Raw genomic sequence first — 27093 nt, 5'->3', positions numbered from 1 at the left:
TCGCCGGGCAGAGACAAGGTCACCATCAAACTTCTGGCGAACCTCCCTGACACGGCACACCAGTGCCGTCTTGACTATATCATTGCGATCTGGACGGAGGAAATCCTCCTTTCCATTAAATAGAAGACGGTTCTCGTCACCTTTATTTCCAAAGCGGGGAAACCAGTCGACACGGACAAGCTCCGAACTTCTCTCTCACCTCGTGTGGGCAAATTGATAGAGGCGATGGTGCGGGATCAGAGTACCTTGAACAACACACTTTCGCGGGCACCATGCTCGGATTTCGCCCACACAGATCCGCACAGGATGTCCAGCTCCAACTCGACCACAAAATACTGAACCCCATCACATTTACAAAAAACGACTAAATCGTCCTCGCCCTGGATCTCAAAAGGGCGTTCGACAATGTAACACACGAGGTGATACTCACGCACTTGAGTCAAATGTACTGTGGTACGAACACTTTCAATTACCTCAATTTCTCACAAACAGACTGTCTTATATCCGAATACAGGATCAAGAACACGGACCTTTTTTGCTCGGCACTAGGGACACTCCGCAAAGCGCAGTGCTGTCCCCTCTGCTATTCAATGTTGCAATGATGGCCTTACCTGCTCTGCTGGGTGCGGTCGAAGGGGTGCAGCCCGTGCTGTACACCGACGATATCCCGCTTTGGGCCGCACAAGGGCGTCTGGGGGACATGGAGACCAGCCTGCAAACGGCTGCTAGCATAGTGTACCGCTATGCCCGTGGCTGCGGTCTCCAATGCTCACCGCAGAAGTCTGAATTTGTGCATCTGTGCCCCTCGCGCTCATGCTCGACTCAAATCAGTCTCTGGTTGCAAAGCGGTCCCATTCAAGAATCTAAGAAAATCAGAGTTCTTGGTCTCTTTATAAGAAACCAGCGACAATGCGACACAATACTCGCTAAGCTCAGGCAGGTAACGGACCAGGTGAGCCGCATCGCCCTCCGGATTTCCAAGAAGCGTGATGGGTTACGATGCAAGGACGCCTTGAGGCTGGCGAAAACATTCGTGACCAGTCGAATCTTGTGTTCGACTCCCTATATCCACCTGCGGAAACAGGAGAAGAATACTCTCGAAGTTATCATCCGTAAAATCATGAAACGAGCAGTGGACCTCCCGGTCTCCACCTCTACCAGCCGCCTTATGGCCCTAGGTGTGGTGATTACTTTCAGGGACCTTCGGGAGGCCCACCTCACCAATAAGTACACTCGTCTTACAAAGACAGAGTTGGGTCGCCGTCTTCTTGCCCGACTTCACATCCAAAACACCAAACTCACAAGGAGAGATGTCGCATTCCCGAAGAATAGAGACGCGCCGCCCTCCATGTGCGGCCTCTCCCCGCCAACATGTCCAAAGAAGACCATAATGGTCAGCGCCTGGCGCGGGCGGAAGCCTTGGACCGCGATTGTGGAAGCAAACCTGGAAGCAAACCAGGAAGCAAACCCGGCCCGAGCCCTAGGGTTGGTACACAGCCGCGGTCATCCACAAGGGCAAAACAGTAGATGGCCTTACGTTCAAGACCCAGTCACCAACCCACGCAGAAGAGGTTGCCATCGCCCTTGCGGCCTCTGACTCCTCCAAAAGGCGCCCGTGTGCTGTGCGATGTCAGTGCACGGTAAAGAACCCCAGGTGGTCGAAATTTCCGGAGTCCTCCACTGTGGCGTCTCTCATAGCGTGAGTCGCTTTGGGACGTTAAACCCCACAAAACCAAAACCAAACCACCTCCAAATACATGATAACCGACTCGCGAGGGGCGTGTCGGAACTTCCAGCAAGGGTAGACTGCTCCCCTAGCTTACCACACATACCAAAATCGTAGTTGAGATTCGGATCCCACGTACCGGTCTCTCGTTTGGGCTCCAGGTCACCAAGGTCTCCTAGGGAATAAGGCAGCCGACGCCACCGCCCGCGCGCTCTCTCTCCGGGCATTTCCAACGGGACCTCACGCGGACCAAGATTTTGATTTCAGCCCAGTTTACAAATTAAAAAAAAAATGTGAATATTATAGATCCACACGCCAAACTCTTCGCACCCCGTGCAAAGGGCTGGGGAAGGCTAAAGAGTGGGTGCTCCTGCGCCTGCTCACAAATAGAATGTTGTGCCCGGGTACTCTAAAATATTTATCCACAATTTGAAGAGCTGTGCTCGCACTGTGGGAAGCATACATACCACCATGTGGTATGTGTGCTCGCACACATACCACATGGTGTCGGCCTGCCAGAAAAACCCATGTTTGTGCCCTATCCACAGCCCCCCCCCCCCCACCGAGAGACCTGGGAGGCGACCCTAACCGCTCCTCCACCCTAGAGGCCCAAAAGGTCTTAACGCAGCGCGCCCGGGCTGCGCTAAACGCCAATGGAGTGCCTGTCCAGGCATCCCACCTTGTGTATATACCTCTCTGTAATATAAGAAATGTTTTGACCCCCAACCACCTGGCTGCCTCCCACCCTCAATCTAAATTCATCTTGTCCTACTCGCGAGGGCCCTTTCAGGATTATGAGCTGAGCTGGATAACGCCTACAGCACAATGAATACTTCGGAGAGCAGCTCGGGATCAGGATCCCAATATCTGATTTCCCATTTGGACTCCAGGCCACCAGGGCTTACCGGGAAATGAGGCCGCCAACTCGGCCGCCTGCGCACTCACTAACCATGCCCTCGACGTAGACCCTACCGATTTGGATGAGGCACATATCCTCTCTTAACTTTTCAAGACATCTCTGCTTATTACTGGGACTCGCACCGTCCGTACCCGGCTCCTCTCAAGGGGCTAGGGAAAGCGGGCGAAACAAAATGTTTAAAATGTTCACCATTCGGGCTTGTTGGATGCAAATGTAAATAATGAACCAGCGAAAGACACAAAAGCCCAAGAAAGGAGTACACTGGACGGCGCTAGACTGTGTATTCATTTTTTGTCTTTCTGTGTCTTCCGCTGGTTCAATATGTTAAATAATAATCATACACTATTTTCCTAACACTCTACTGTGCACGGCAGTACTCAAACATTTCACCTTTCCTTTCATGGCCTCCACCCTTGCTGTGGAGAGGTGGCTAATAACTTTCACATGGTCTGGGGCATGCCAGCTAAATCCTTCTCTTTCACCAATATCTCTTTTCCCTACCCGAGTGGACTGGAAGACGACTCTGCTCGGCTGCCTGGACCTGCTAGACCAACAAGCACTGGTCCAGCGAGCTAGAGTGGCGGCGCAGACATATTGGGTCCCGGAATAAGTAACTCTAACTAGTGTTGTAAGGGGAGTGGCCCACTAGTTGCGGCTTTCCAAGCAACCTCTCTAAATATAGATAATACATGCTTTTCACCACTATCACCACGGTAGACAAGGAGAATTATGATGGGCCTTTCACGATCCCGGGCGTGGCGCAGTTTATTAAAGCGCTTGGCTAGGGATCCGACTTTCACTTGTTTTACTTTTTATCTGTGCCCTACTGCGTAATAAAATATTGCGAGTATAAAACAAAAATATTCAAGAATTGCAACAAAAAGAAATAACAAACTATAAATTTGTTGACATAATTGCTTTTCGAAAGAAATAAAATAGTAACATGGCAAAGTATATGCACAGTCACCAGTATGCTTAACCAGAATGCCCGACAGCGCGGCATGGATTGATCTCAGCGGCACGTAGCATTTCCCGCTGGTGCCGAGATAATTTCATCGGTGTATCTACAGCGGCGATGACAGCTGGAGCGTAGTTTGATGACTGGTTTTTAACCGACGGTTAGAGCGCGCTCTTGATGGGCCTGTGTTGCTACGCTTGTCCAGTGGCTGCGGTCAAATAAATGCGCGGAGAAAACATGCTACAGTTGGCTCATCTCGACAACACAATATGCTGTGTGACCACTCGCGCGCCTTTCAACTTTCGATTAAACTCTCAGGAAGCAATTTTGGCGCCAAGAATGTGAATAACTCGACCTTGCAAATTTTTGCTACCGAACCTTACACAAACCATGAAGCCACGTTAGAATAACCTTTGGCCACTTTTGTAGCGAAAGCTACAATAGGCTTGTAGAATCGAGTTTCGCAGTCCCATTCATAGGCCATAACTGCGCATGCGCCGTAGCCATGGCAACCAGCTGCGCCGCGCTGGTCTCCACTTCCATAGAGTTTCTTACTCTTACCTAGAGGGAAAGCTGTGCTGCCGTCTATGGGCGTTTACATGGAGTTTCCAGACGGCCAGTTCAGCCACCATGGGCGCTCAAAGCATCATGGGCCGGTGAGCTACCGAGTGCAGAACTACAACTTTTGGCCAAAACTAATGCAAAGATAAACGTTGTTTTACCGTAAATAATGTCCTAAGATTGAATATTGTGACTATAAATTATAAAAAGAGAGAGAAACAGAATGCCAGTGTGAGATTTATCCAATATAAGCGATGGCCCTTTCCTCTATTGGCTTAGTTTTGAGCAGCACAAATACCAATATTTCGCACTTAATAGGCAAACTTTGAAATAGAAAAATGTTATGAAAATATTTATCGTTGTGCCATCACTTAAGGAAGTTATTAGTGGCATTTCGGGAAACAGAAACCATTTATTGGCGACGTCTGCTTTTGCGCCTTCGCTACTATGGCTTTCGCGGTCTATGTACGCACCTTCAGATGATGATGATAACAAAAAAACATTGCAGTAACGCCACTCCACGTACTCGAAATAAACCGACTGTCCCGCAACAAGTAGCACACCGGCCCATGATTCTTAGCGCGCCCATGGTGGCTGAAGTGCAGCGCCCTCAGCTTTCCCTCTAGTTAGTGTAAGGAACTCTATGTCCACTGCTATAGTGCCTAGAAGGTTTTTCTAGGCACTATACCACTGCTGCGCAAGCTCATGACGTCACGTGCCTGGTTGTTGATGTTGCGACTGAAGGAAGAAGGAAACGAAAATTTTCGGGTCTGCTACTGGCTCTGTAGCTGAGCCGCCTCTGCTGCCTGATTTATTTACAACTGATGTATTTATGTGAAGGAAAAGGCACGGTAACTGTCTCACTTGTTTCTTGTGGACACTGCAACCGCGCCGTAAGGGAAGGGAGGAAGGCGGGGTGAAAGTGGAAAGAGAAAAAGAGGAGCCGTAGTGGAGGGCTACGGTGTAATTTGGATCACCTGGGGATCTGCACACGGACGCCTCTTCGTTTCGCCTCCATCGAAACGCAGCCGCCGAGGTCGGGTTCGAACCCGGGTACTCCGGCACAGTAGTCGGGCGTCTTACCACTGCACCATCCCGGCGGGGCCCTCTGCTGCCTCGTGCGGACAGAAGGGAGAAAGTAGAGGGATAGAAAGACGCTCATCGCTACAGCCGTCGTGCACCATGCACCTAAGTGATAGCGGGTGCAATGACGGCCTACAATATAATTGGTTCAGAGCAAGGGAAAGGCGCAATAGCTGTCACACTTGTATCTGTGGACACCTGAATCGCGCCGTAAGAAAAAGAAGGAAGGTGGGAGTGAAAGTGGAAAGAGAGGAAGAGGAGCCGTAGTGGAGGGCTTCGGAGTAATTTCGACCACCTCGGGATATTTATCGTGCGCTGACATCGCACAGCCCACGGACGCCTCTTCGTTTCGCATCCGTCGAAACGCCTCCACCTCCATTGAGGTGCTCTTCATGAGAGACTCCCAGTAGGACTCTGCTAAGTTCGATGATGGGGGATGAGGAAAGGTTGGGCATGTAAGAAGGGTGTGTAGAAAGTGTCCTGCTTTGCCAGAGTCTGCATGATGAGGAAAACTGGTCTGGGTATCAGGCATGTACAAGTGAAGGGTTTGGAGCCGTCCGAGTCTGCAAGCTTCACCAGTGTACGGCCTGCGCTATGGTGAGAGAGTGGGCTGGGGGTGTATATTCCGTCGTTGTTCTCCCTCCCGCTGAGTTGGATAGGCGCGATATTTGTGCCGTTGATGTAGCCTCTCTAAGTTCCTCGAAAGTGTTGTCTACATCGCGTTTAAGGAGTCGGGCATTAGATGTGCTGGGGGAAGTCTTAGAGCCGTTTTCGTGCAACTTCGTAGGAGCGCATTCACCCGGTCTCTCTTCTTTTGTTTGAGGGGGAGGTGTGGGAGGGCACATGTGGCGCGGCTGGTACTCGCTCTGTAGCTGAGCCCTCTCCGCTGCCTTATGCGGACAGGAGAAAATAGGAAAGAAAAGAGAAGAAAAGAAAAAAGAGGGAGAGAGAAAGACGTGCGTCGCAACGGCCGTCATCAGCCAACGAAGCGTACGTGGCGAGTGCAATAACACCTAAACAGGTGCAACATCGGAGGCGGGCTGGCCCTCGCATCAAATGGCGGAGACCTACCAGTCCCAGCCCCGCAGGGCCAGGAGAAACCCCGTCCACGGCGTATATTGCCCCGTCGCGGTAGCGTAGAGGTTTTAGGCGAAATGGAGAGGCGCCCGAGTGCTGTGCGACGTGAGTGTTGGATAGAGATAATAATAATAATTGGCCCACAGGAAGGGAAAGGCACAGCATCTACCGAAATTGTTTCTATGGGCACCTGACGCAAGCCGTAAGAAAGGAAGGAAGGTGGGATTGAAAGCAAAAAGAGAGGAAACGGTGCCGTAAATAAGTGCTGCGGGGTAATTTCGGCCAACTGGAGATCTCTAATATGCGCCATCACACACCACACGGACGCCTCTTCGCTTCGCCTCCACCGAAACGCAGCCGCCGGCAGTCGGGTTCGAAACTGGGCGCTCCTCCAGAGTAATCGGGCATCTTAACCACTGTGCCACTAGGGCGAAACTAAAAGATATCCAGGTGCTCGAAAATGATCTTTAGCCCTCAACTACGCCTTCTCATTGATGCGGGATCAAATTGCGGCCATAGCGGCCGCTTTTCAATGGAAGCGAAAATCAAGGTGCTCGTGTGCTGCATGTTGTGAGTGCACGTTAAAGAACCCAAGGTGGTCGAAATTTCCGGAGTTCTCCACTACGGCGTCTCTCATAGCCTGAGTCGCTCTAGGACGTTACACCACACAAGCCAAACCAACCCTCTTTCTCCCTTTTCACTTCCCCTTCAGGCTTCGTCCCTTCCCTTACGGTGCGGTTCAGGTAAACAGTAAAAGAAAGCGCGACAGATACAGCGCTTTTCCTTTGTTTTAGACTAATCTGTTTATTATTATGTTCTGCCTTTTGCAATGTCATGATTGTACGTCGTAATTACAATATTCATTCTTAATTAGTGTCATTTAGATCGCGATATATTTGAAGTGATATTAAAAGAAACATCAATGGTGATTTTAAACTTCTCTCAGCCTCAATAGGACACCTATCGTTGTCCTGTAGAGCTTCGTGGGCGGAACTATGACGGAGGGTTGGGGGCTGCTCCTGGCCCTGCGGGGCTGTGTGGTAGGCCCCAAACGTTTGCGACAGGGGCTCACATGCCACCGGTCGTTGTGCCAGTTGTAGACCGTCATTGCACCTGCCACCACTTCCGTGCCGGACGAAGCCTGTTGCGAAGCACGTCTTTCTCTCTCCTGTTGCGAAGCACGTCTTTCTCTCTCCCTCTTCTTTTTCTTTGCTGCTTTATTTTCTCCTCTGCCAGCACGAGGCAGCGGAGTTGGCTCGTGAATTTTCTTTTCCTTCTTCCTACAGTCGCAACAACAAATGAGAGTCGGGGGCGTGCCCCGCCGCGGTGGTGCAGTGGTAAGACTCCCGACTACTGTGCCGGAGTACCCGGGTTCAAACCCGACCTCGGCGGCTGCGTTTCGATGGAGGCGAAACGAAGAGGCGTCCGTGTGCCGTCCGATATCAGCGCACGTTAAAGATCCCCAGGTGGTCGAAATGACTCCGTAGCCCTCCACTACGGCTCCTCTTTCTCTCAGTCCACATTCACTCCTATCTTCCTCCCTTCCCTTACGGCGTGGTTGCGGTGTCCACAGAAAACCAAGTGAGACAGTTACCGCACCTTTCCCTTCCTATAAATAAATCAGAGAGCCGGGGCGGTTGCGACGCGCGTCTTTATCTCTCTCTTCTTTTCATTTCTTTGATTTGTCCTCCATGCGCATGAGGCAGAGGAGGTGGCTTAGCAGGCCTGAGCATTTATTCTTCTTCCTATAGTCGCATCAGCAACGATGGAACCATGAGGGTAGGGGCCGGGGGTTGTTGCTCCTGGCTCTACGGGGCTTAGAATGATGGGCCCTGCGGGGGCTTGCCTGACACCGGTGGCTGTACCTGTTAAACCCCACAAACCAACCAACCAACCAACCTGTTGCAAACCGTCTTTGGACCAGCTGCCGTTTCGGTGGTGGACGACAGCTGTTGCAGCGGCGCGCATCTTAGCCGCTCTTCTTCGTCGTTCTTACTCTCTGCTGAATTTCTCTTCTATATGCCCCGCCGGGGTGGTGCAGTGGTAAGACGCCCGACTACTGTGCCGGAGTTCCCGTGATCGAATCCTGGCCTCGGCGGCTGCGTTTCGATGGAGGCGAAACGAAGTGGCGTCCGTGTGCTGTGCGATGTCAGCGCACGTTAAAGATCCCCAGGTGGTCGAAATTACTCCGTAGCCCTCCACTACGGCCCCCCTTTCTCCCTTTCTCTCTATCCACTTTCACTCTCACCTTCATCCCTTCCCTTACGGCGCGGTTCAGGTGTCCACAGAGCAAGTGTGACAGATACTGCGCCTTTCCCTTCCTATATGAACCAACCAACCAATCCCACGAGGCAGCTGAGGTAACTCAGCTACAGAGCCGCATGCCCGTGCATATCCGTTTCCTTCTTCCTGCAGTCGCCACCAACGGACAAGAGTAGTTGGAAAGAGAGGGAGAGAAAGTGTAAACTTTAATTATTTAACGAAAGAGCGTGGGTGGTTTCCTCTGTCCAGGATACCATTGGCCTGGGCTGTCTCCCGGGCCCTGGTGAGCAGGCTGCGCTGCTCAGAGACCCGGGTTGGCCAGCTCTGCCTCCCACTCCGCTTGGCTGAGTGCTCGAGCGTTATATTTCTGTAACTGGTCTTGTGAAGGATGTCCGAGACTTCACCGCATGCAGTGCATGTATTATTTTTTAATTTTTCGGGCCAGAGTTTGTGGTACTTTGCTAGGGTTATGAATGTCCTAGCCTGTATGTTCCTCCAGGTTACTGCCTGCTATCTGCTGAGGTCTTTGTGTGGTTCTGCGTATCGTTTTCTCTAATTTGAAGTATTGTATCCGTTCCCTGTATGTGAGAGGGGTTGAAGGCTCTGGGGCAGATGGTGCAGGTGCCCGGAAAGTATGCCCTCGGTATATCCTGTCGGCAGCCTCGTTCCCATCGATTCCCTCGTTTGCCGGTATCCACAAGATTGTGTGCTTCATGTTGCCCGTCTTTTTTCCTGCTCCATTATTCGGTGTGCCTGTTTGCATAGGCGTCACAGGAGGAAGGCACGACAGGCCTTTTGGGAATCGCTGAATATCATGTGTTTTCTACCTTGGCTGCTGGCGTGTTTAACTGAAAGGGCGATTTCAACTTCCTCTGCATCTTCTATGTTGTTATTGATCTTGATCAATGAGCTGGTCACCTCTCTTCCGGTGTGGTCAGCTGTGGTGGCTACCGCTGCTTTTCTCCCCAGATATGGACTGGCGTCTACATAGAGTATGCCGCTGTTGTTTCTGATGACGTTGTTTTGTATGTGGCGACTTCTGGCTTTTCGTCTTTCGCTGTTGTGTAGGGGGTCCATGTTTTTGGGAATTGGGAGGACCTGGCATTCAGTTCTGCTTTCGGGAGTGAGCATTTCTCTTAGGGGGTTAGTTTTCTCGTCGATGAGTCGCCCCATGATGTTCAGTAGGTGTCTACCAGTCCGAATTTGTTCTAGTCTGCATTCCTGGAAGACCAGGATTGCTTCTTTGTGTTCTTCGTAGGTGGCCGAGATGCCCATTGCCATTAAAGCCTAATTGGATGCATGACTTGGTAATCCAATTGCTAGTTTATAAGCTTTCCGAAACTGCGCACCAATTTTCTGTGATTCCGTTCTGGTGACGTTGTGGCACGGGAGGCTATAGGTCCAACGGGGGACTATCATCGCCGTTACTATTCTGACCGCGTCCTTCTCTTTTAACCCTCCGTTCCTGTTTGCTATTCATCGAATCATTCCACAGACCGGACTGGTTGCCCGAGTCAGTAGCTTGAGTGTGTGCGTTCTTTCCCCGTGGCTCTGTAGCCACATACCTAGTATCCTCAAGATTTTTACGTCTCTGATGTCTTGGTTTTGAAGTCGGATTTGAATCAGCTGTGTGTTGAAGTTTTTCTTGTGGATTCTAATGAACTGGGTTTTTTCAGGGGCGCATTGCATGCCGTTTCTTCTTGCAATTTCTTCAGTGCCATCCAGGGCACTCTCCCACTGATCCTGTCGTCGTCCACACCGTAATGTCGTCGGCGTAGAGTGCGTGACGAATTCCAGGTATGCTTTCCAATTTCCTCGCTATCGGCACCATGGCCAGATTAAAGAGAAGGGGCGAGATGATGGATCCCTGCAGGGTTCCTTTCCCGGCAGTTGCTCTTTCGTTTGTCCTGATACCGCCGGCACTTATCGTTGTGGTCCGGATGCTGAGAAAGTCCCGGACGTATTTGTACGTTCTCTCCCGGCACCCGGTTTCCGATATGCTATCGAGAATTGCTTTGTGACTGATGTTGTCACAGGCACCTTTTAGGTCCACCGCGAGGAGGATACCTTCGTCTTTGGCTGATATTCTGTCCAAGATGTCGCGCTTAATTTGCAACATCACGTCCTGTGTTGACAGATTATTCCTGAAGCCGAACACCGAGTTTGGCAGTAGTTTTTTGTCTTCCAGGTAGTCTGTGAGTCGGATATTGATGATTCTTTCGAGCCATTTTCCTATGCAAGTTGTAAGCACGATAGGGCGTAAGTTGTCCAGGCCTAGCTTCTTCCCAGGTTTAGGAATAGTTATAATTTCCGCATGTTTCCATTCTTTCGGTATAATTCCGCTAGACCAGTTTTGATTGAAGAACTCCGTTATTTCCTCCATTTTCTGCTCGCTGAGGTTTCTAATGACTGCGTTGCTGACTTGGTCTTTGTCGGGTGCAGTGTTTTTGACGAAGGATCTAGCCGCTGCGTATACTTCTGCTACTGTAATGGCCGCGTCCAGCTTTGGGTTGGATGTCCTGCGTATTTCTGATCGATGTTGACTGTTCCGTCTGGCTCTCCGATGTACCTATTCCAGATCTGATCCGCGATCTCAGAGTCTGTCGATTGGTTCAGGTGAAGCATCCTCTCTATTGCCTTGCCATTTTCGTTCCTGCTTTGATTGGGTCAATTAGGTGTCTAATTAGTTTCCAGCTCTTACGGTTGCCTAGATTTCCGTTGAGTTCATTGCAGATTTGGTTCCAATTGTTGCTAGTCACCGTCTGCGCGTAGCTTTGAATTTTGTCGTTGAGCTTTGCGATTCCCTTTTTGAGTTTCCTGTTATGTTTTTGGTTTTTCCATCGTTTGATCAGCCCTCTTTTCGCGTCCCATAGGGTGAGTAGGTGTCGGTCTGCTTTTTGTACGTGGTCTTGGGCTGAGATCGTTTTAGTGTGTTTTTTATGTTTGGCTCTAATCTGATCTGTCCATTGGGTCAGGTTTTCTGCACTTTGTTCGTCCAGGTCTTTCCTTAACTCGTGCCAGTCCGTTACTTTGGATTTCCTTAGTGCACTGTACAGCGTTCCTGATTTCACCAGTGTCTCGCATATGAAATGGTCACTCCCGAAGTTGAGGTTCGTGTTGGTCCACTCCGCTTCTATTTCTTCGGTTACGTATGCGAGGTCTGGGCACTTATCTCTTTTTACGCTGTTGCCCTGTCGTGTCGGGGTGCCGCAGTCGGTTAGCAACTTTACGTTGCTTTTAGTAGGAGAGTTCCTTTCGCGGTATTTTGTCGGTATCCCCACGTCTGATGTGGCGCGTTGAATTCGCCCTCTATAACTAGCCTGTTCTTTTCTGCAATCTTCCGAGTCTGCTCAATAATTGATCCGAAGTCCGTTTTCCTGTCCCTTGGAGGGAGCCCGTTATACTTTGTGGCACGGACAGAGGCTCTTTATTTTTCTTTACTTTCGCATGCCTCAGCATAATATATGTCCCTTGGAGGGCTGTATATATTGAGCATAAATAGGCTTTTATCTTTTCGTTTTCTGGGAAGGACCTCTCCTAACATGTGCTCTGTGTCTTGTGTTAACTTGTCGTGTTTAATTGCTGTGACTGTTTTACTCGTGAGTGTGGCCACTCGTGTCTGGTTTCCCCCACATGAGAGTCGTATTCTGGAATCTTTGGAGTAACTAAGGTTTCCTGTAAAAGTATCACATGAGGCTTTTGGCTGCTGCCCAATATATGCAAGCTGAAGTCTTTCTTGTCTTTGAAACCTCTACAGTTCCACTGCCAGATGCGGCACGCGTCTTTCCTCCTGGTGGCTACGCTGTTAGTGGTGTGAGCCATGTTTGTCTTCAGTTCTCGTTGGTCTGACTTTGTTCTTATTGTTTGGTATGCTTTCTTGCGACCTTTCTCTTTTGGTTGCTGCGTTAGATTGTAGCATTCGATCTTCTTCTATCTTCGTCAAATGTTGCCCGAGCTTCTCCAGAACCGCGATTATATCATTCAGCTTAGCGTCAAATGCTGCTGTCTCGCATTGTTGTACTGTGGCTGCGTTGTTCAATTTTCCGTCCTGTATTTTAACTAATACTTCGAGTTTCTCGTTTACCGTTTCGAAACCTTCCGTGCGCTCGGCTCAGCTGTTTTCTACCTCCATCTGTATGCTTGAGCTGAGGTTTTCTCGCTCAATTTTTCCATTAGATCTTCGAATCTGCCTCTCCACTTGTCCCTGTCATTCGCTATTGCTCTAATTTGTGCGTCCGTTTCCTGTCTGATCTTCACTATTGCCTCATCTAGAGATTTTTTGTATTTCTCAGAAAACTAGAGGCGTCAGTGGGAGACAGAGATGGTCCACCTACCCAGACGTTGTTGCCGCTCATGTCCTTGGTTTCTCCTCGGGGTCGTCCAGGTTCCCTGGACGCTGATCTGCCCCTGGTCTTGGACTTGTGCCTAGGCTTGAAGGCTTCTTGCCCTTGGATCTCATATCTCTTTTCCGGCCTGGATCTGTCGTTGGTATTCTTCATGGCTTCTAGCTGGGGAATTCTTTCTCGTCTTTTATGAGCGGCTGTTCCTCCTCGTCGAAGACGACCTTTTTTTTCCTCATTTGTCTTAAGTTTCTCTGGCGGTCTCTGGTATCTGTTCCTGCACACTAGATCGCATGTCACGTGTCCCCCTCAACAGAAGGAAATGCAGCCATTAAATGAATCCAATAAAGGAGTGCCAGCCAGAGACGATCAAACATGTGCTTGAAGAATGCGTACTGGCACACACGCTCCAACGCTTATCTGCGCGGGCATTCTCTATGCACTTGTCGAGAATAGCCATTCCACTGGGAGCATTTGAGCGGCTCCCTGAAGTCCATGATCGCGCTAGTTCTTGGGGAGAACTGCAACATGATTACACATGTGCAGACATCGTTTCGATTCATGAAACCTCTCATGACCAAGCTAGCGTTGTTAATGCGGTTCTTTCTTGATGCACAACGTTTTGTGTTGGATGAGGACGCCTTTCTTAGGCGGTGGTTAATGCGCAGCATACGTATTACACAGGGAAGAGTGGCAGTCGAATAGACCGCATAGTAGATTAACTCTCGCATCCTATTGAGGAAACGCGCAAATCCACAGTAACATTCTCGCCCAAGGAGGATGGCGCGTACTTTGTATGTCCTGGGGCTATATGTGACATTGCCTTAGTTCGAGTGTGTTTGCTGGGCCGTGTGTACTGCTGGAGCATGAAATCCCGAAAGGACACTGGCTGATCATCTGTGAGGATTGTACCAGCTTCACCCTTTTCGTGGGCTCAGAAATTCCTGGTTTGTTTGAACCCACACTGGACTCCGTGGTTAGTGTTTTAGAATATTCTTCTAGAGCACTATACCTGTGGTTTACTGCGTCACGAAGCAAAGCCGTTCTCGCTTGTATATTGGTATATCAGGGCAGTGTCTTGTTTTATGATTCTGTAATGAGAGCTTCGTGTTTATGTTCAAACATTGGCCCTCATTTCAACAAAACTGCTTTAAAGCACTATACCAAGTCCCCCCCCCCCCCCCCCCATTTACTTGAAGCTGGAACTGACAATGCTGTAGGTTCTGCTGAGATTTATTATTTCACTTCAGAATCCGTCTTTCTTAATAACTACTGTGCGCCTTTAATCAAATGTAGTTGGGATGTTATGAGGGCGGCAATTCTGAAGCAAAAAACACATCAGCATCAAACTATATTTCATATTAGGCTGGGTACCTAAGTGAGCTGGATGACATGGCATTCCGGAATGCCATGTCATCCCGTTGATGCCTGCTGTACTGTGTCTATTTCTATATGCTCTGTGGTGCTGCGTTCGAGAGCCGCGCCAACTGAAAGCGCCGCAAGTACGCCTGGATCGAACGCCCGGTGGGATCAGCTTCGTATATGCGTGAATCTCCTCTTTACGTCTTCACCAGTCATGACATAATGACCGGATGTAACTTCATTGTCACTTTCGGTGATCAGACATGGCCGGATGTGACATTATGATGACGTCATATCCGGTCATGACGTCACTGTTGATGACGTCACCATGTGATGGTGTCACTCAGTTGTCGGTCATTACTCATGACTATTTAGTCATGACTAATTAGGATTTGTTAATGACTAGTTATTATTAGTTAGCACCGGTTAGTGACTAGTTAGCATTTAGTACTGATTAGTGCCACGGAGGAAGAGGGGGCTGATCTTGGGGGCTGGGAGGGGGTAGAGCTGGTTACGATACCGATGGCGATGCCAATGGCAATGACAACGCGAAACGCAGGAACGGGCGCCAAAGAGCTGCGCTCTAAAATGTTTTCAAAGACTTTGGACCACTAAAGTGCGATGAGCTGAAGACCTTTGAAACGCCGCGGATTTCTGCGTTACTACATCTGCTTTTGTATGCTGTATGCTTCTGTATGCAGGGTTCAAGGGAGCGCCAAGTGAAAGGCTCAGCACAGACGCCTGCACCAAACGACCGGAGGGGTCAGCTTTGTATGTGTGAATCACGTGGTCAGGTTATAAGCCATGGCCCAATATGATGTCATGGCGACGCCAGTTTAGGTTATTCTACGTGACCTAATGTGACGTCAGGATGATGACACATCCAGCCATGACGTCTTGTCCGGTCAGGATCCATAATGCCACAATCCCACAGAAACTCGGCGCACCAGGAAGCGCCACAAGAAGACATAATTACGTCCGTTTCATTTACTATACGCGACCAGATGTGACATTATGGTGATGCTACGCCAGGTTATGGGCGATGACGTCACAGTCTCACGGAATCTCGCGATGAAGCGGGATACTTCTAACCGGACACGCTCGCGAGTAAGAGCCCATTAAGGCTTTCGAATTAAAAATTTCTGCCCACGAGGATAAATGAAAGTCAGTGTCCACAGAAAGGGTGTGGTAAATACAGCGCCTTTTTGTTTTCAAACAATTTACTTTCCCTGATTTGACTGAAAAACTTTATTTTCCACCAGAAAAAGGCAATCGCACCCGCCCCCGCACGTAAGTATGGAAGACAGGGATCGCCGCGTCATTCCGACAGCTAGCGGTTGCGATTCGATATAGACTAAACCAATGTTGGATTAAGAAAGAGGAGTCAGTGTGCTTTGCGATGTCAGCGCGCGTTAAAGCTCCCCAGGTGGTCAAATTACTCCAAACTCTTCAACTGCGGCTCATATTTCTCTTTCCAATTTCACTCCCGTTTTCCTCCCTTCCCGTAAGGAGCGGTTCAGGTGTCCACAGAAAAAGTGTGGCAGATACAGCGCCTTTCCTTTCCTGTGAACCAATTATTATTAGACAATGTTGGTGCGTGTTAGATCTAATTCTAATTGGTTGACAGGAAAGGAAAGGCGTTGTATCTGTTACACTTTTTCTGTGGATTCCTGACCCGCACCTTAGGGAAGCGAGGAAGGTGGGTGTGAAAGTGGAGAGAATGAGTCGTAGTGGAGGAATACGGGGTAATTTCGACCACCTGGGGATTTTGAAGTGAAAAGCTTCACTACGAGGGTCGGAGCCGAGCTTCGCGTATGGTGTATTCCGCGACCGAGTGAGGTGACAGCCAAGGCCAGCTGCACAGCCCCCTTGCCAAGCTCGGCCGGCGTTGCTTAGCAACGTTAAGATGTGCGCGACTGCTGCTCACAAAAAAAAATTAGGGTTCATCCGGGAATCGAATCTCCATCCCACGAATCCCCAGCCGAGTGCTCTACCGCTGTGCCACGACCCGGGTCGCGGTTTGTCTACCGCGAGCATGATAGCGGGATTCCGCATTTAACAGATACTGCGAATGGCGCACAATTTCAAAGTACCAAAGGCAAATAGTTGTCACTCAATTAGGGTGACGTCAGTGATGTGACGTCACCCATTTGCCGTCAGCTATGAGGACCAATCGGGAGCGAGGGCGCTCGAACCCCGTCGGGTGGCACTTCTTGCCTTCCGCGTGTGACAGATGCTGCGCTTTACCATTCCTGTAAACGAATTAAAGAACGCCGGTGAACTTACACGCGCTCGACGTGGAAGTCAAGGAGAGTTTAGTTGCTGACGAACGGCGCAGAAGACTGGAGAAAGCTTCTGATCTCGAGGTAGTCGCTGCTTTTAGCTAAGCTAATTAATATTTCATTTTTTTAACGTGCACTTACAATTCACAGCACACAAACGCCTCTTTTTTTCGCCTCCATCGAAACCTAGCCGCCAGTGGTCGGTATCGAACCCGGAAACTCCTGCACAGTAGTCGGGCGTATTACCACTGTATCATTGCGGCGGGATGCGTTAGATCCCCAGGTGGGCAAAATCGCTCCGTAGCCCTCCACCATGACTCCTCTTTCTCTTTACAGTTTTGCTCCCACCTTCCTCCCTTCCCTTACGGTGCGGTTTAGGTGTTCGCAGAAAAAGTGGGGCAGATACTACGCCTTTGCTTTCCTACTAATGTACTAATTTATTTATTAACAAAAACAGTCAACACCATGCTAGAGTAGGTGCCAGGCTCTCAATACCAAACAGGTAACGAAAACCATTCCAATCTATATCAGAGAGTGCTTTTGCATATCTAATTGGTTTAACAGAGTTAAAATACGGTCGAATGTTCAAGCGATAGCTTAGCATTGGTTAGGCCGAAAAGCCATTAGAGTCGTCGACTAGCAGTAGTTTTCATTCGGTCTTTTTGTTTGCTTCTATTTTCGCAAATTCGTTTTGTCCGGAGCATCTACCTCAAAAATGGAGGTGACCTTGAGTTCGTACAGGACCGGCAAGAAGAGGTAGGCAACAATGAATCCCACAGGAACGAAGACGGGTATGGCCCAAAGCGTGTGAAAGCCGTAGCGGTAGTAGTGCGGTACGAAGGCCACGATGCCCGCCGCTGTGATGCTGGACGCCAGCATGGACAGGGCCAAGGGCAGTGCTCGTATGCTACGGTTACCCAGAAAGGCCTCGTCTCTCGTCGCTTGACCACCCGATCGCCTACGCAGGGAGAGGAATAGGCCGATTCCTGAAAGGAAACACAGCGGCGCAATAAGCATTCACCGCCTGTAATGCCAGTCGAAAGCTAAGGTCGATCAGAAAGCTTCGTCTTTGCTAAGGGTAACCAATGGTAACCAATGAAATAAAGCAATGAACTAAAATGCGCATTAGGCGTCTGGTTATCTGTAGAACTCTGAGCAATGGCCTGAGTAGTCATGGCGCGCTCGAATTAGCGCTGCCAATAATGTCATGATGCCATGTGAAACATTACTGCGTCACAAAATCGCTGAATGGCATTTGAACTATTGAGCGGGAGTCCATACAAAGACGTCACTGATGACGCTGCCCACTTACACTATAAGTGTGACGTACTGCGCCTTGTACACCATAAGAAGCAAACGTTAGAGTTTTATAGCGCTTCAGCAAATAAGGTTTCATGTGTAATGAAAAAGGTTGAAATGTATTTTTGTTGTAAGAAAGGAAATGAAGGTTTTATAAGCTATAGTTTGCTTTACACCTGTCCTTTGTTTATGAAGTTAAAAAACATGTCAGTGGTAGAACATTTCATTAATAGTAAGCTTGGATGGAATAACACTATAATCATATTAAAACACCATGAAATGCTTTTGTTCATAGTTTTTCAGTCTTGAGCGCGTAATTAAAATATGGCGCATCTCTCGTCATTTTTTACAGAAAGATTTGCTTTCTTCCATTAGTAAAAGTTGTAAGGAGTGTGTATGCAGGGCACTGCCGGCATATTATGACATACTTAAAACTTTATTTGTGGGTGCGCTCGATTTCCAACCTCGGAAAGTGGGCTTTCGCATATGTAATTTATTGCTCATTTCACAATTCCATATAGACAGCCATTTGCCCTTCAGTTACCCTGTACTAATTCCATGCAGAATTTATGGGGCATGTTTATTACCCTGCGGCGGGCTTGTGTACTTCTGTCCGCTGTTGTGCTGCTTTGAATGTCTGCAAGGCACGGGATGCAGGAGAATGATATTCTTGAGCGAATTTCTGTTATATTGGCGAATTAGTTTGCCTGCTGTAAAATTAAAGAACACGGTGCATGCTATTGCGTAAATCGCTTAGCGTAGCGAAAATTGGCGCCGCAGTCTCATTAATGCTTGTCTTGTTTATGTCGTTTAATGTCTCAAAACAACTCAGGTTATGAGAGACTCCGTAGTGGTAGTCTCCAGAAATATCGAACAGCAGGGTTTCTTTAAAGTGCAGTGCGCTGACATCGCACAGCAAAGAGTTGCCTTGAATTTTTCCTCCGTCGAAAAGCGGCCTCTACCGCCTGAATTCGATCCCCGCATTTTCGAGCACAGCAGCAGAGCGGCTTAATTACTCCACCAGTGCGGCGCCGCCGCCTCAATAATGAGTGTTTAAAATTGCCATCGACCAAAGGTAATGTTTGCTTGGGACGAAAGTTCAGCTTTCAAGGCGTTGGAGCAATGCCTCTTAGACATAAGGCCTGCAGGTCACGTGCCATGACGTCAACCACGTCATTATTCTAGTACGCTCTAACGTCATCCCGGCCGGCCGACGTGTGCCGACAGTATGAAAACATGCAGAGCTAATTATGATAACAAAGCAGGGCAAAAGACTGTAAATCGAAAAGTTTAGACCAATCTTCCTAACCTCTTGCGTAGGGAAGATGTACGAGAGAGCGGTTAATGAAAGGATCTCAAACTACATGGAGGACAAAGGATATTAAGGCGAAAGCCTTTATTGCGTGATCGTTGTTGCCAGCAAGTGTCACGCTTTTGTGGCGGTTCTGATTGGTCGAGACGGGATGATGTCATGGTGATCTCGACCAATTACAGAGCACCACCACAGTATGCGCAAATGCATGCCTTGTACAGTCATATGCCAATCAATGATCAATTGATAATTATTGACTAATTAAAAATTCCTAATTACTGGTTCCTAAATACTAATTATAATTACTTATCAGAGATTGCAAATTACGCAATAACCACTACTAAAGATTGATAAGTAATGAGTAACTAGACGTCATGGAGGTCTCGACCAATCACACAGCACTACCAGCGCGAATGCGTGCCTTATATAGTCTTATGTGAAACAATGGTCAATTACTAATAAATTACTAAATATTTAATGAGTCACTGATTACTAGTTGCTAAATAATAATTAACAATTATAATTAGTGGCTAACCAATTATTACTAATTAATGGCTAGAATTGCGAAGATACAAGCAGTGCGATCTCGTCGCTGCCAAGTAGAATTCACTGCATAAATGAACTCGCCGAATGTTAAAGAGTAGTTGCTCAGCTCTACTCGTAGCAGCATTTATCGCTACATGCGCAATAGTCGCGTAGCAGAATGCACCACTCAGGTTTTTCTCTTCATCATTTTAGCCGCCAAAGTATCTTCGAATTTACCCTAATGTCAAATCTGGATTCAGAAGAAGACTATCCACGCAAGACGTGCTCCTACAATTAGAGGAGAAAGTCCTCAGTGAAATACGAAGAAGTGAAACACATAGTACTAGCACCCGAAGTAAAAGGAGCCTTCGGTAACGTGGGTCGTGCGGCCATCATTGAAGGCCTCAATGATACAAACTGCAGAAACAGAGCGTTTCGCTATGGCAAAGCCACTTCTCGGGGAGCTTCATGGCGCGAAAAAAAGGAACCCTGCAAGGCTCGGTAGTATCACCGCTAGTATTCAACGTAGCGATGATAGGACTTACAAAAAACTCGACAAGATAGAAAACATCTCCTACGCAATGTACGCAGACGACATAACAATGTGAACGACCACAGGATCCCTAGCAGAAAACGAAGAGCGGCTTCAAAGGGCGGAATCAAGAAAAGCACAAGGAAATAAGACTCTCAAATCTCCCTGAAACTTGGAAATGAGACGATACCAGAGAGAATGGAAGTCACAGTACTTGGAATGTGGCTGCAAATCACAGAGCGCTGTAGCAAAACCATTGCCTCCCTTAAGAATACAATAGATCAAGTCGCCAGAATCGTGCGAAGAGTCAGCAGCAAAAAGGGCATGAGAGAGCCTTACCGCTTAGACTCACAGACAGCGTCGCCACGAGCAGGGTAACTACCTACCATACCACGAACTAAACAAGCGAGAGGTCCTCCAAATTGACACCATAGTACGCAAAGCTTACGAAACGGCGATAAGAGTTCCGATGCCAACATCAACCGAAAAGGTAATGGCTTTGGGTATAAGAACAACTTCGACGAGCTACGAGAAGAGCAACGTAGCGCTCAACTGGACAGACTCACCCAAACAAGAATGGGAAGACACCTAATAGAGAAATTAGGCATACCCATGGCCACGCAAAAGAAAAGAAACCGAGTAAGGACGAAAACAGAAAAAATTGCCCACGATTACATTACTTCGTTAAAACAGATGCTTGGGCAAGTTGGTAACTCATTTTGACCGGAACAGCGCGCACTAAGACACAGACAAGAAGAGAAGAAGAGAGACACGACACACACGAGCGCTGGACACAGACAAGAAGAGAGACACGACACACACGAGCGCTGTGTGTGTCGTGTCTCTCTTCTTGTCTGTGTCTTAGTGCGTGCTGTTCCGGTCAAAATACATTACTTCCTAATGCGAAATTTGAGCGCAGCTTATCAGTTGTTTCACCTTTTCGATAGAATGAGGCAAAGATTTCGAGCAAGACACATATATGCAATTACAGACAACTTTTTTAATTTTTCACATGTATTCCATCAAGAAACACTTCACCAACAGTTCTTGGCTATCATGAGAGAGGTTTTGTGGTCGGAGGAAAGAAGAGAGCAATTGAGTTATCTGAAGGTTGCGGGAAGCAGCACGTGGGCCCATAGGAACGTTGCGCGACGAACATATAGCAGCGACTAACTGATGCCGCTGACGCCGCTAGTGAGTGAGGCGAGTGAGAACGGGATGCACGCACCGTGATTCGCTGACAGTGAGTTGGCGTTTCGGCAACCGGAGAGCACCCTCGCCGCCACGCAGGAAAAGGGGGAACCCTCTCCTTCTCTTTCTGCGTGGAGGGGACGGTTGTCTACGCAATCACGTTGTCTTCACTCGCTAGCGGCGGCGGTGGCATAATTCATTCGCTGCTAGCGCTGCCTCCGGAGACTCCCCCCCCCCTTCCTTTCCTCGTGTTCTCCGGTTGCTGCGCGCGCTCCTGCCTCCATCGTTCGCCGCTAAGTGTACCTTCCTCCCCTCTTCCTGCGAGGCTCCGGTTGCCGAAGCGCCGGCTCGAACTGGGGGGATGAAAGAGGGGCGGAGCTGGTTAAGAGGCCGATGCGGTCGACGCCGACGACGACGCGAAACCCAGGAACGGGCGCCAAAGAGCTGCTCTCTAAAAACATGGACCCCAATATGCACCATGGGAAAAGACAAGCCGGAGTCCGAGCACTGAACGGGGACTTCATCGACAATCCCAGCGTAGTCTACTCCGACGGGGCAAAGTGCCGTTACCAACGCAAATTAGTCGCCGTGGTAATGGGCGCTGGAGGTAAATAAATATGCAGCGCAGCAATAAACAACCCAAGCATATAGGCAGCTGAAGAAGCCGCGATCGCTCTGGCAGTAGCGCATAGCAATACAATGGGACAGAACCTCACAATAGTGATGGACTACAAGCACGCGTGTCGAAACTACACAAGGGGCAGAATTGACAGAATCGCCAATCGTATCCTACAAACGGCGACAAGACATTTACCGAACACTAAACAGTATAGTATGGGTTCCGGGACACGAGGGGATAAGGGGCAACGAAGCAGCAGGTGAGTTAGGTAGAGGGTACGTCTACCGAGTGGACTCAACACTGCACCACGGGTACCTTTGATCCCCACGTACTTAGATATACTAGATCATTACAGCGGCCAGCTAAAACGCCACCCAGCCTCAAACAAAAGACTAACCCAAGAGGAGGCAGTAGACTGGTGCAGATTACAAACCGGCACTTATCCACACCGACAATAATTATACAAGATTTTTTTTGCGCAATATGAAGATGAATGCCCAAGGTGTCATGGCACATCGAAATTCGAGCACGTCACATGGACTTATCCTGAGGCAGACATGGACCCCAAAATAGAAAACCCAAGTGTGATGCAGTGGGAGCACTTACTGGTCAGCGAGGACGAGGAAGAGAAAACATTTTTCGTACTCCAATCCACAATGGCAGCAGTTAAGTGCGGCAGTCTGGACACGAGGATCGACCACGAAGCTCATGACAGCAGCAACGGTCGCAAACACATTGAATCTGTAGAAAGTTTTTTCCATTCCATTACGACGCCGCCGCGCTGCTTCGAAAATTTGTACTCAGCAAGTCTGCTGTGTGCAAGTAGGCACCTACTGAAGTCTGCTCATCAAGAAGAATTTTTTAGCTCTTGGCGCCCGCTGGCTCCTTGTTGTCACAACTTCTCTCCACAGCGCCGTCCTACATGCTATGCATGACATCGCAGTAATATCGGCTTTTCCTGCACCCTCTCGAGAGTCCGACAGGGTTCCTCTTGCCCAATTGTAGGCGAGAACAAAGTGCTACATCGCAGTTTGTGACTAAAGCAATGCACCATGCCACTGGCTCGTCTTCAAGTAGTTATGCTTCTGTATCGGCTTTGCAGATAACTGGAATTGACTTAATTCTTTTATATTCTGTGACGACTGCTGCTGCTGGACTTCTTTGCTGTTGACCGCTTGGCTCGACACGTGGAAATGGCTGGGTTCGCTTCTGCCAAAACGGCCGGCATGTTCCACTATTTGCTTCACCGAATCGTCCTTTGCCAGGGCAGGCCTCCAGTGATCGTCATTTATGGAGGCCAAAGTTCCTCCCTAAGTTGTGCAAGAATAGCTCCCACTCTGGCTGAGAAGACCGCATTTCTACTGACTATTAACCACAAAGAAATATCCACTGAGCCGCTTTACAAGATTCTCGTAAGCATGATTTTGATTTATGCAGCGTCCAATCATCAGGATCAGGACGCCATCCTGCAGTTTACGACTTACGTCTATAACACAGGTTACCATGAAGTAACTGGATAGTATTACGAAATCATTTATTGCCCATGCTTCATGTGACAAGAAAGAGTGACCAGAAATCGACCTTCGCCCTTTCAATATCCAAGAGGTTGATAATAATGAAATCAATCACTGATAATGAATCATAATAATTTAAATTCGATTAGTCATAATCATAGGCTTGTATAGTCATATTTCTTCAAGAGCAACAGTAGGAATATACTCAGTGCAGGGATAAGGCCTCTCTCATACTCCTCCAGTTTACCCTGTCCTATGCTAGCTGCATCCACTTGATCCCTACAAACTTCTTAGCCTCATCCGCCCAATTATTTTCTATGCCACACTTTCCTTCCATTGTAATCCTGTTGGTTATACTCTTAGCGACTGACAGTTATGCTCTGTTCGCACTTCATGTCCTGCCCACGCCCATCTTTTCTTGATTTCGTATAGAGTATCAGAAACTCCAGTTATTTCTCACCAGACTCACTATGCACGCTTATTTCATTTTACGCCTAACATTTTCTGTTCTATACCACTCTGCGTTGTTCTCAACATAAGTAGAACCCTTTTCATTAGCCTCCATGTTTCAGGTCCATAAGTGAGTACAGGTAATATGCAACTGTTATATACCTTCCTCTTGAGCGTTGCCAATAAGCTGCTAGTCATAATTTACGAGCGCTTGCCAAATGTACTCCATTTCAATCTTATTCTCCTAATTGTTTCCCCTTCGTGGTTCGAATCTGCGGTTACTACCTGTGCTAATTAGGTATTCACCTATAACTTAAAGTGGTCCTCTACCTATTTTAATTTCTTGCTACTTTCCGAGGCAGTTTAAAATTACATTAGTCTTCTGCAGCTAAATGTTTCGGCCTACCTTTTTGATTTTCCTGTCTAGATCATCCATCATGATTTACGATTCGTCTCCTGAGTTACTTAGCCAAGTAATGTCATCAGCGAATACCAGACTGCTGACATATTCTCGATCAACACTTATACCTAGCTTCTCTCATTCCAAGTCAAAATGCTCCCTGAAAGGAAGCTGCGAATAGTATTGGGGAGATAGTGTCTCCATGCCTAACACCTTTCTTTAGGTGAAATTATTAATTTATTTATGGAGAAGTGGTAAGCAGTAAGCAGTAGTCCTATGATGACTTGTGTGGGCAAGACTGAAGAGAGCCTGCATTAGTTCGGCCGTAAAGGCTGTACCGCGGTCAGTAATAATAACCGATAGGGCACCGTGGCGCAGTACGATGGCTTGAGAACAAACTGGGCTACTTCAGCAGCCGTGGCACGGGAAAGTGGCTGTGTCTCGGCATATCGCGTTAAGTAGTCCGTCGTCACTACTATCCCTCTGTTCCCTGATACGGACGCTGGAAAAGGGCCCAGAAGATCCATGCCCACTTCCTGGAAAGGGGCTGTTGGCGGAGGTATCGGCTGCAGAAGCCCTGCTGGTTTAAGCGGAGGTGTCTTTCGCCGCTGGCAATCTCGGCATGTTCTCACGTAGTGCTGGAATGAAGGCAGCAACTTAGGCCAATAGTACTTTTGTCGAATGCGTGCTAATGTTCGCGTGACTCCTAAATGACCGGCCGAAGGCTCATCGTGGCATGCGTGCAAGATTTCAGGACGGAGGTCGGACGAAACATCGAGAAGAAAGGTTTCCTTGTTGGGCTGAAAGTTTCTCTTATATAGGATGCGCTTGCGAATGCTGTAGGAGGATATACCCCGGGCGAAAGCACGTGGGACAGCTACATCAAGGCCTTCGAGATGCTCAATAAGCGGGCGTAAACCGGGATCAGCCCGTTGACCCTGGGCTATGTCGGCGGTCGTGACTACAGCAAGAAACGGGAAGTCGCCGTCTTCGCTGTCGGGAGGGGCAGCATCAATTGGCGCACGCGACAATCAATCGGCGTTGTTGTGCTTACGGCCACACTTGTATACAACCGTAATGTCGTACTCTTGGAGACGAAGGCTCCACCTTGCAAGCCGTCCAAAGGGGTCTTTGAGGTTGGCTAGCCAGCATAACGAATGGTGGTCGCTCACAGCCCTGAAAGGGCGCCCGTAAAGATAGGGTCGGAACTTAGTTATCGCCCAAAGTACCGCAAGACATTCCTTTTCCGTGGTTGAGTAGTTTGCCTCTGCTTTTGAAAGAGAGCGACTGGCGTAAGCGATAACTTTCTCAGTGCCACTTTGCCACTGAATCAGAACGGCACCGAGTCCAAAATTACTGGCATCGGTATGAATATCCGTAGCAGCGTTTTCATCAAAATGATAAAGTATCGGGGCGGCCTGCAGTCACCGGCTAACTCCTTCAAGGCATCCTCTTGATCTTCTTGCCAGGCAAAATGAACATTGTCTCGGGTAAGAAGCGTAAGAGGCTCGGCAATCGCTGAAAAATTCTCAACGAAACGCCTGTAATAGGCACAAAGCTCCAAAAACCTTCTAACTGGCTTTTTGTCGGTTGGGCGCGGGAAGTTTTCCACAGCAGCAGTCTTGTTGGGATCTGGTTTCACGCCCTCAGCACTAATAACATGGCCAAGAAAGCGGAGCTCCTGGACTCCAAAAGGGCATTTCTGCGGTTTTATCGTCAGTTAGGCTGAACCGCCTGTAGTACCATTCGCATCCGGTCGAGGTGCTCCTCAAAACTAGACGCGAAAATGACGACGTCGTCTAGGTACACTAGGCACGCTTGCCACTTCAGTCCAGAGAGAATGGTGTCCATCATTCGTTGGAATGTTGCTGGCGCAGAACAGAGACCGAAAGGAAGCACTTTAATTTCATAAAGGCCGTCGGGGGTGACGAACGCTGTTTCTCTCGGTCCCTTTCATCCACTTCTATATTCCAGTAGCACTTCTTGGATCAAGCGACGAGAAATATTTGGCATTGCGTAACCGGTGCAATGCGTCGTCGATATGCAGGAGCGGGTATACGTCCCATTTCGTTACCTGATTTAACTTACGATAATCGACGCAGAAACGCAAGGTATTGTCTTTTTTCTTCACCAACACTACAGGCGAAGCCCAGGGACTGGTATGGTAGACGGCTGCACCACGTCGTCGGTAAGCATTTCTTGCACCTGGTTTCGAATAGCCTCACGTTCTGTTGGCGACACGCGGTATGGGTGTTTGGAAATTGGCTTGGTCTCCGGGTCAACCATAATGCGGTGTTTGGCTACTGGGGTGCGCCCAACTTTCGAAGACGTTGCAAAGCTCCCGCAAAATCCCGAAAGAGATCTAGGAATCGCCGCCGCTCACCCAACGACAGATTCGGATTAATGTCCACAGTTGATAGGATGTCGGGTGCATCGCATCCGGCTGGCGACGGCGGCGCCAGAGTACAGATGTTCGCTGCCTCAAAAAAGTCGGCAACATACGCGATGGCCGTTCATTTAGCAATGTGCTGAAACTCGGTTCCGAAATTTGTAATCAAGAGCTTCGCACAACCATCCCGCTAGCGAACAAGTCCTCTTGCAGCGCAGACCCCTTTCTCAAGAAGCAGGCCCACGTTCCTCTCTGCCAGTACGTCGCGGTCGAATGGTGAGTCGCTTTCTAC

The 27093-nt window shown here is 48.7% G+C and overlaps 1 protein-coding gene across 1 annotated transcript in view; it reads right to left on the bottom strand.

Annotated features, from left to right (window-relative positions):
- Nucleotides 1-20852, bottom strand: part of LOC146174727 (sodium/iodide cotransporter-like) — an 82609-nt gene extending 61757 nt beyond the window's left edge. The window contains exons 1-2 of the mRNA XM_084585449.1: nt 20849-20852; nt 17279-17556 (exon numbers count right to left, since the gene is read on the bottom strand). Coding sequence (XP_084441575.1) covers nt 17279-17556; nt 20849-20852 — 282 coding nt within the window. The remainder of the gene's footprint in view (nt 1-17278; nt 17557-20848) is intronic.
- Nucleotides 20853-27093: the final 6241 nt, after the last annotated feature.

This window comes from Amblyomma maculatum, chromosome 11, assembly GCF_055883805.1.
Source record: "Amblyomma maculatum isolate TAMU_Amacu chromosome 11, ASM5588380v1, whole genome shotgun sequence".
Lineage (NCBI taxonomy): Eukaryota > Metazoa > Arthropoda > Arachnida > Ixodida > Ixodidae > Amblyomma > Amblyomma maculatum.
Note: the sequence above shows the minus strand (reverse complement) of the source record. Positions and strands in the feature narration are given on the sequence as shown.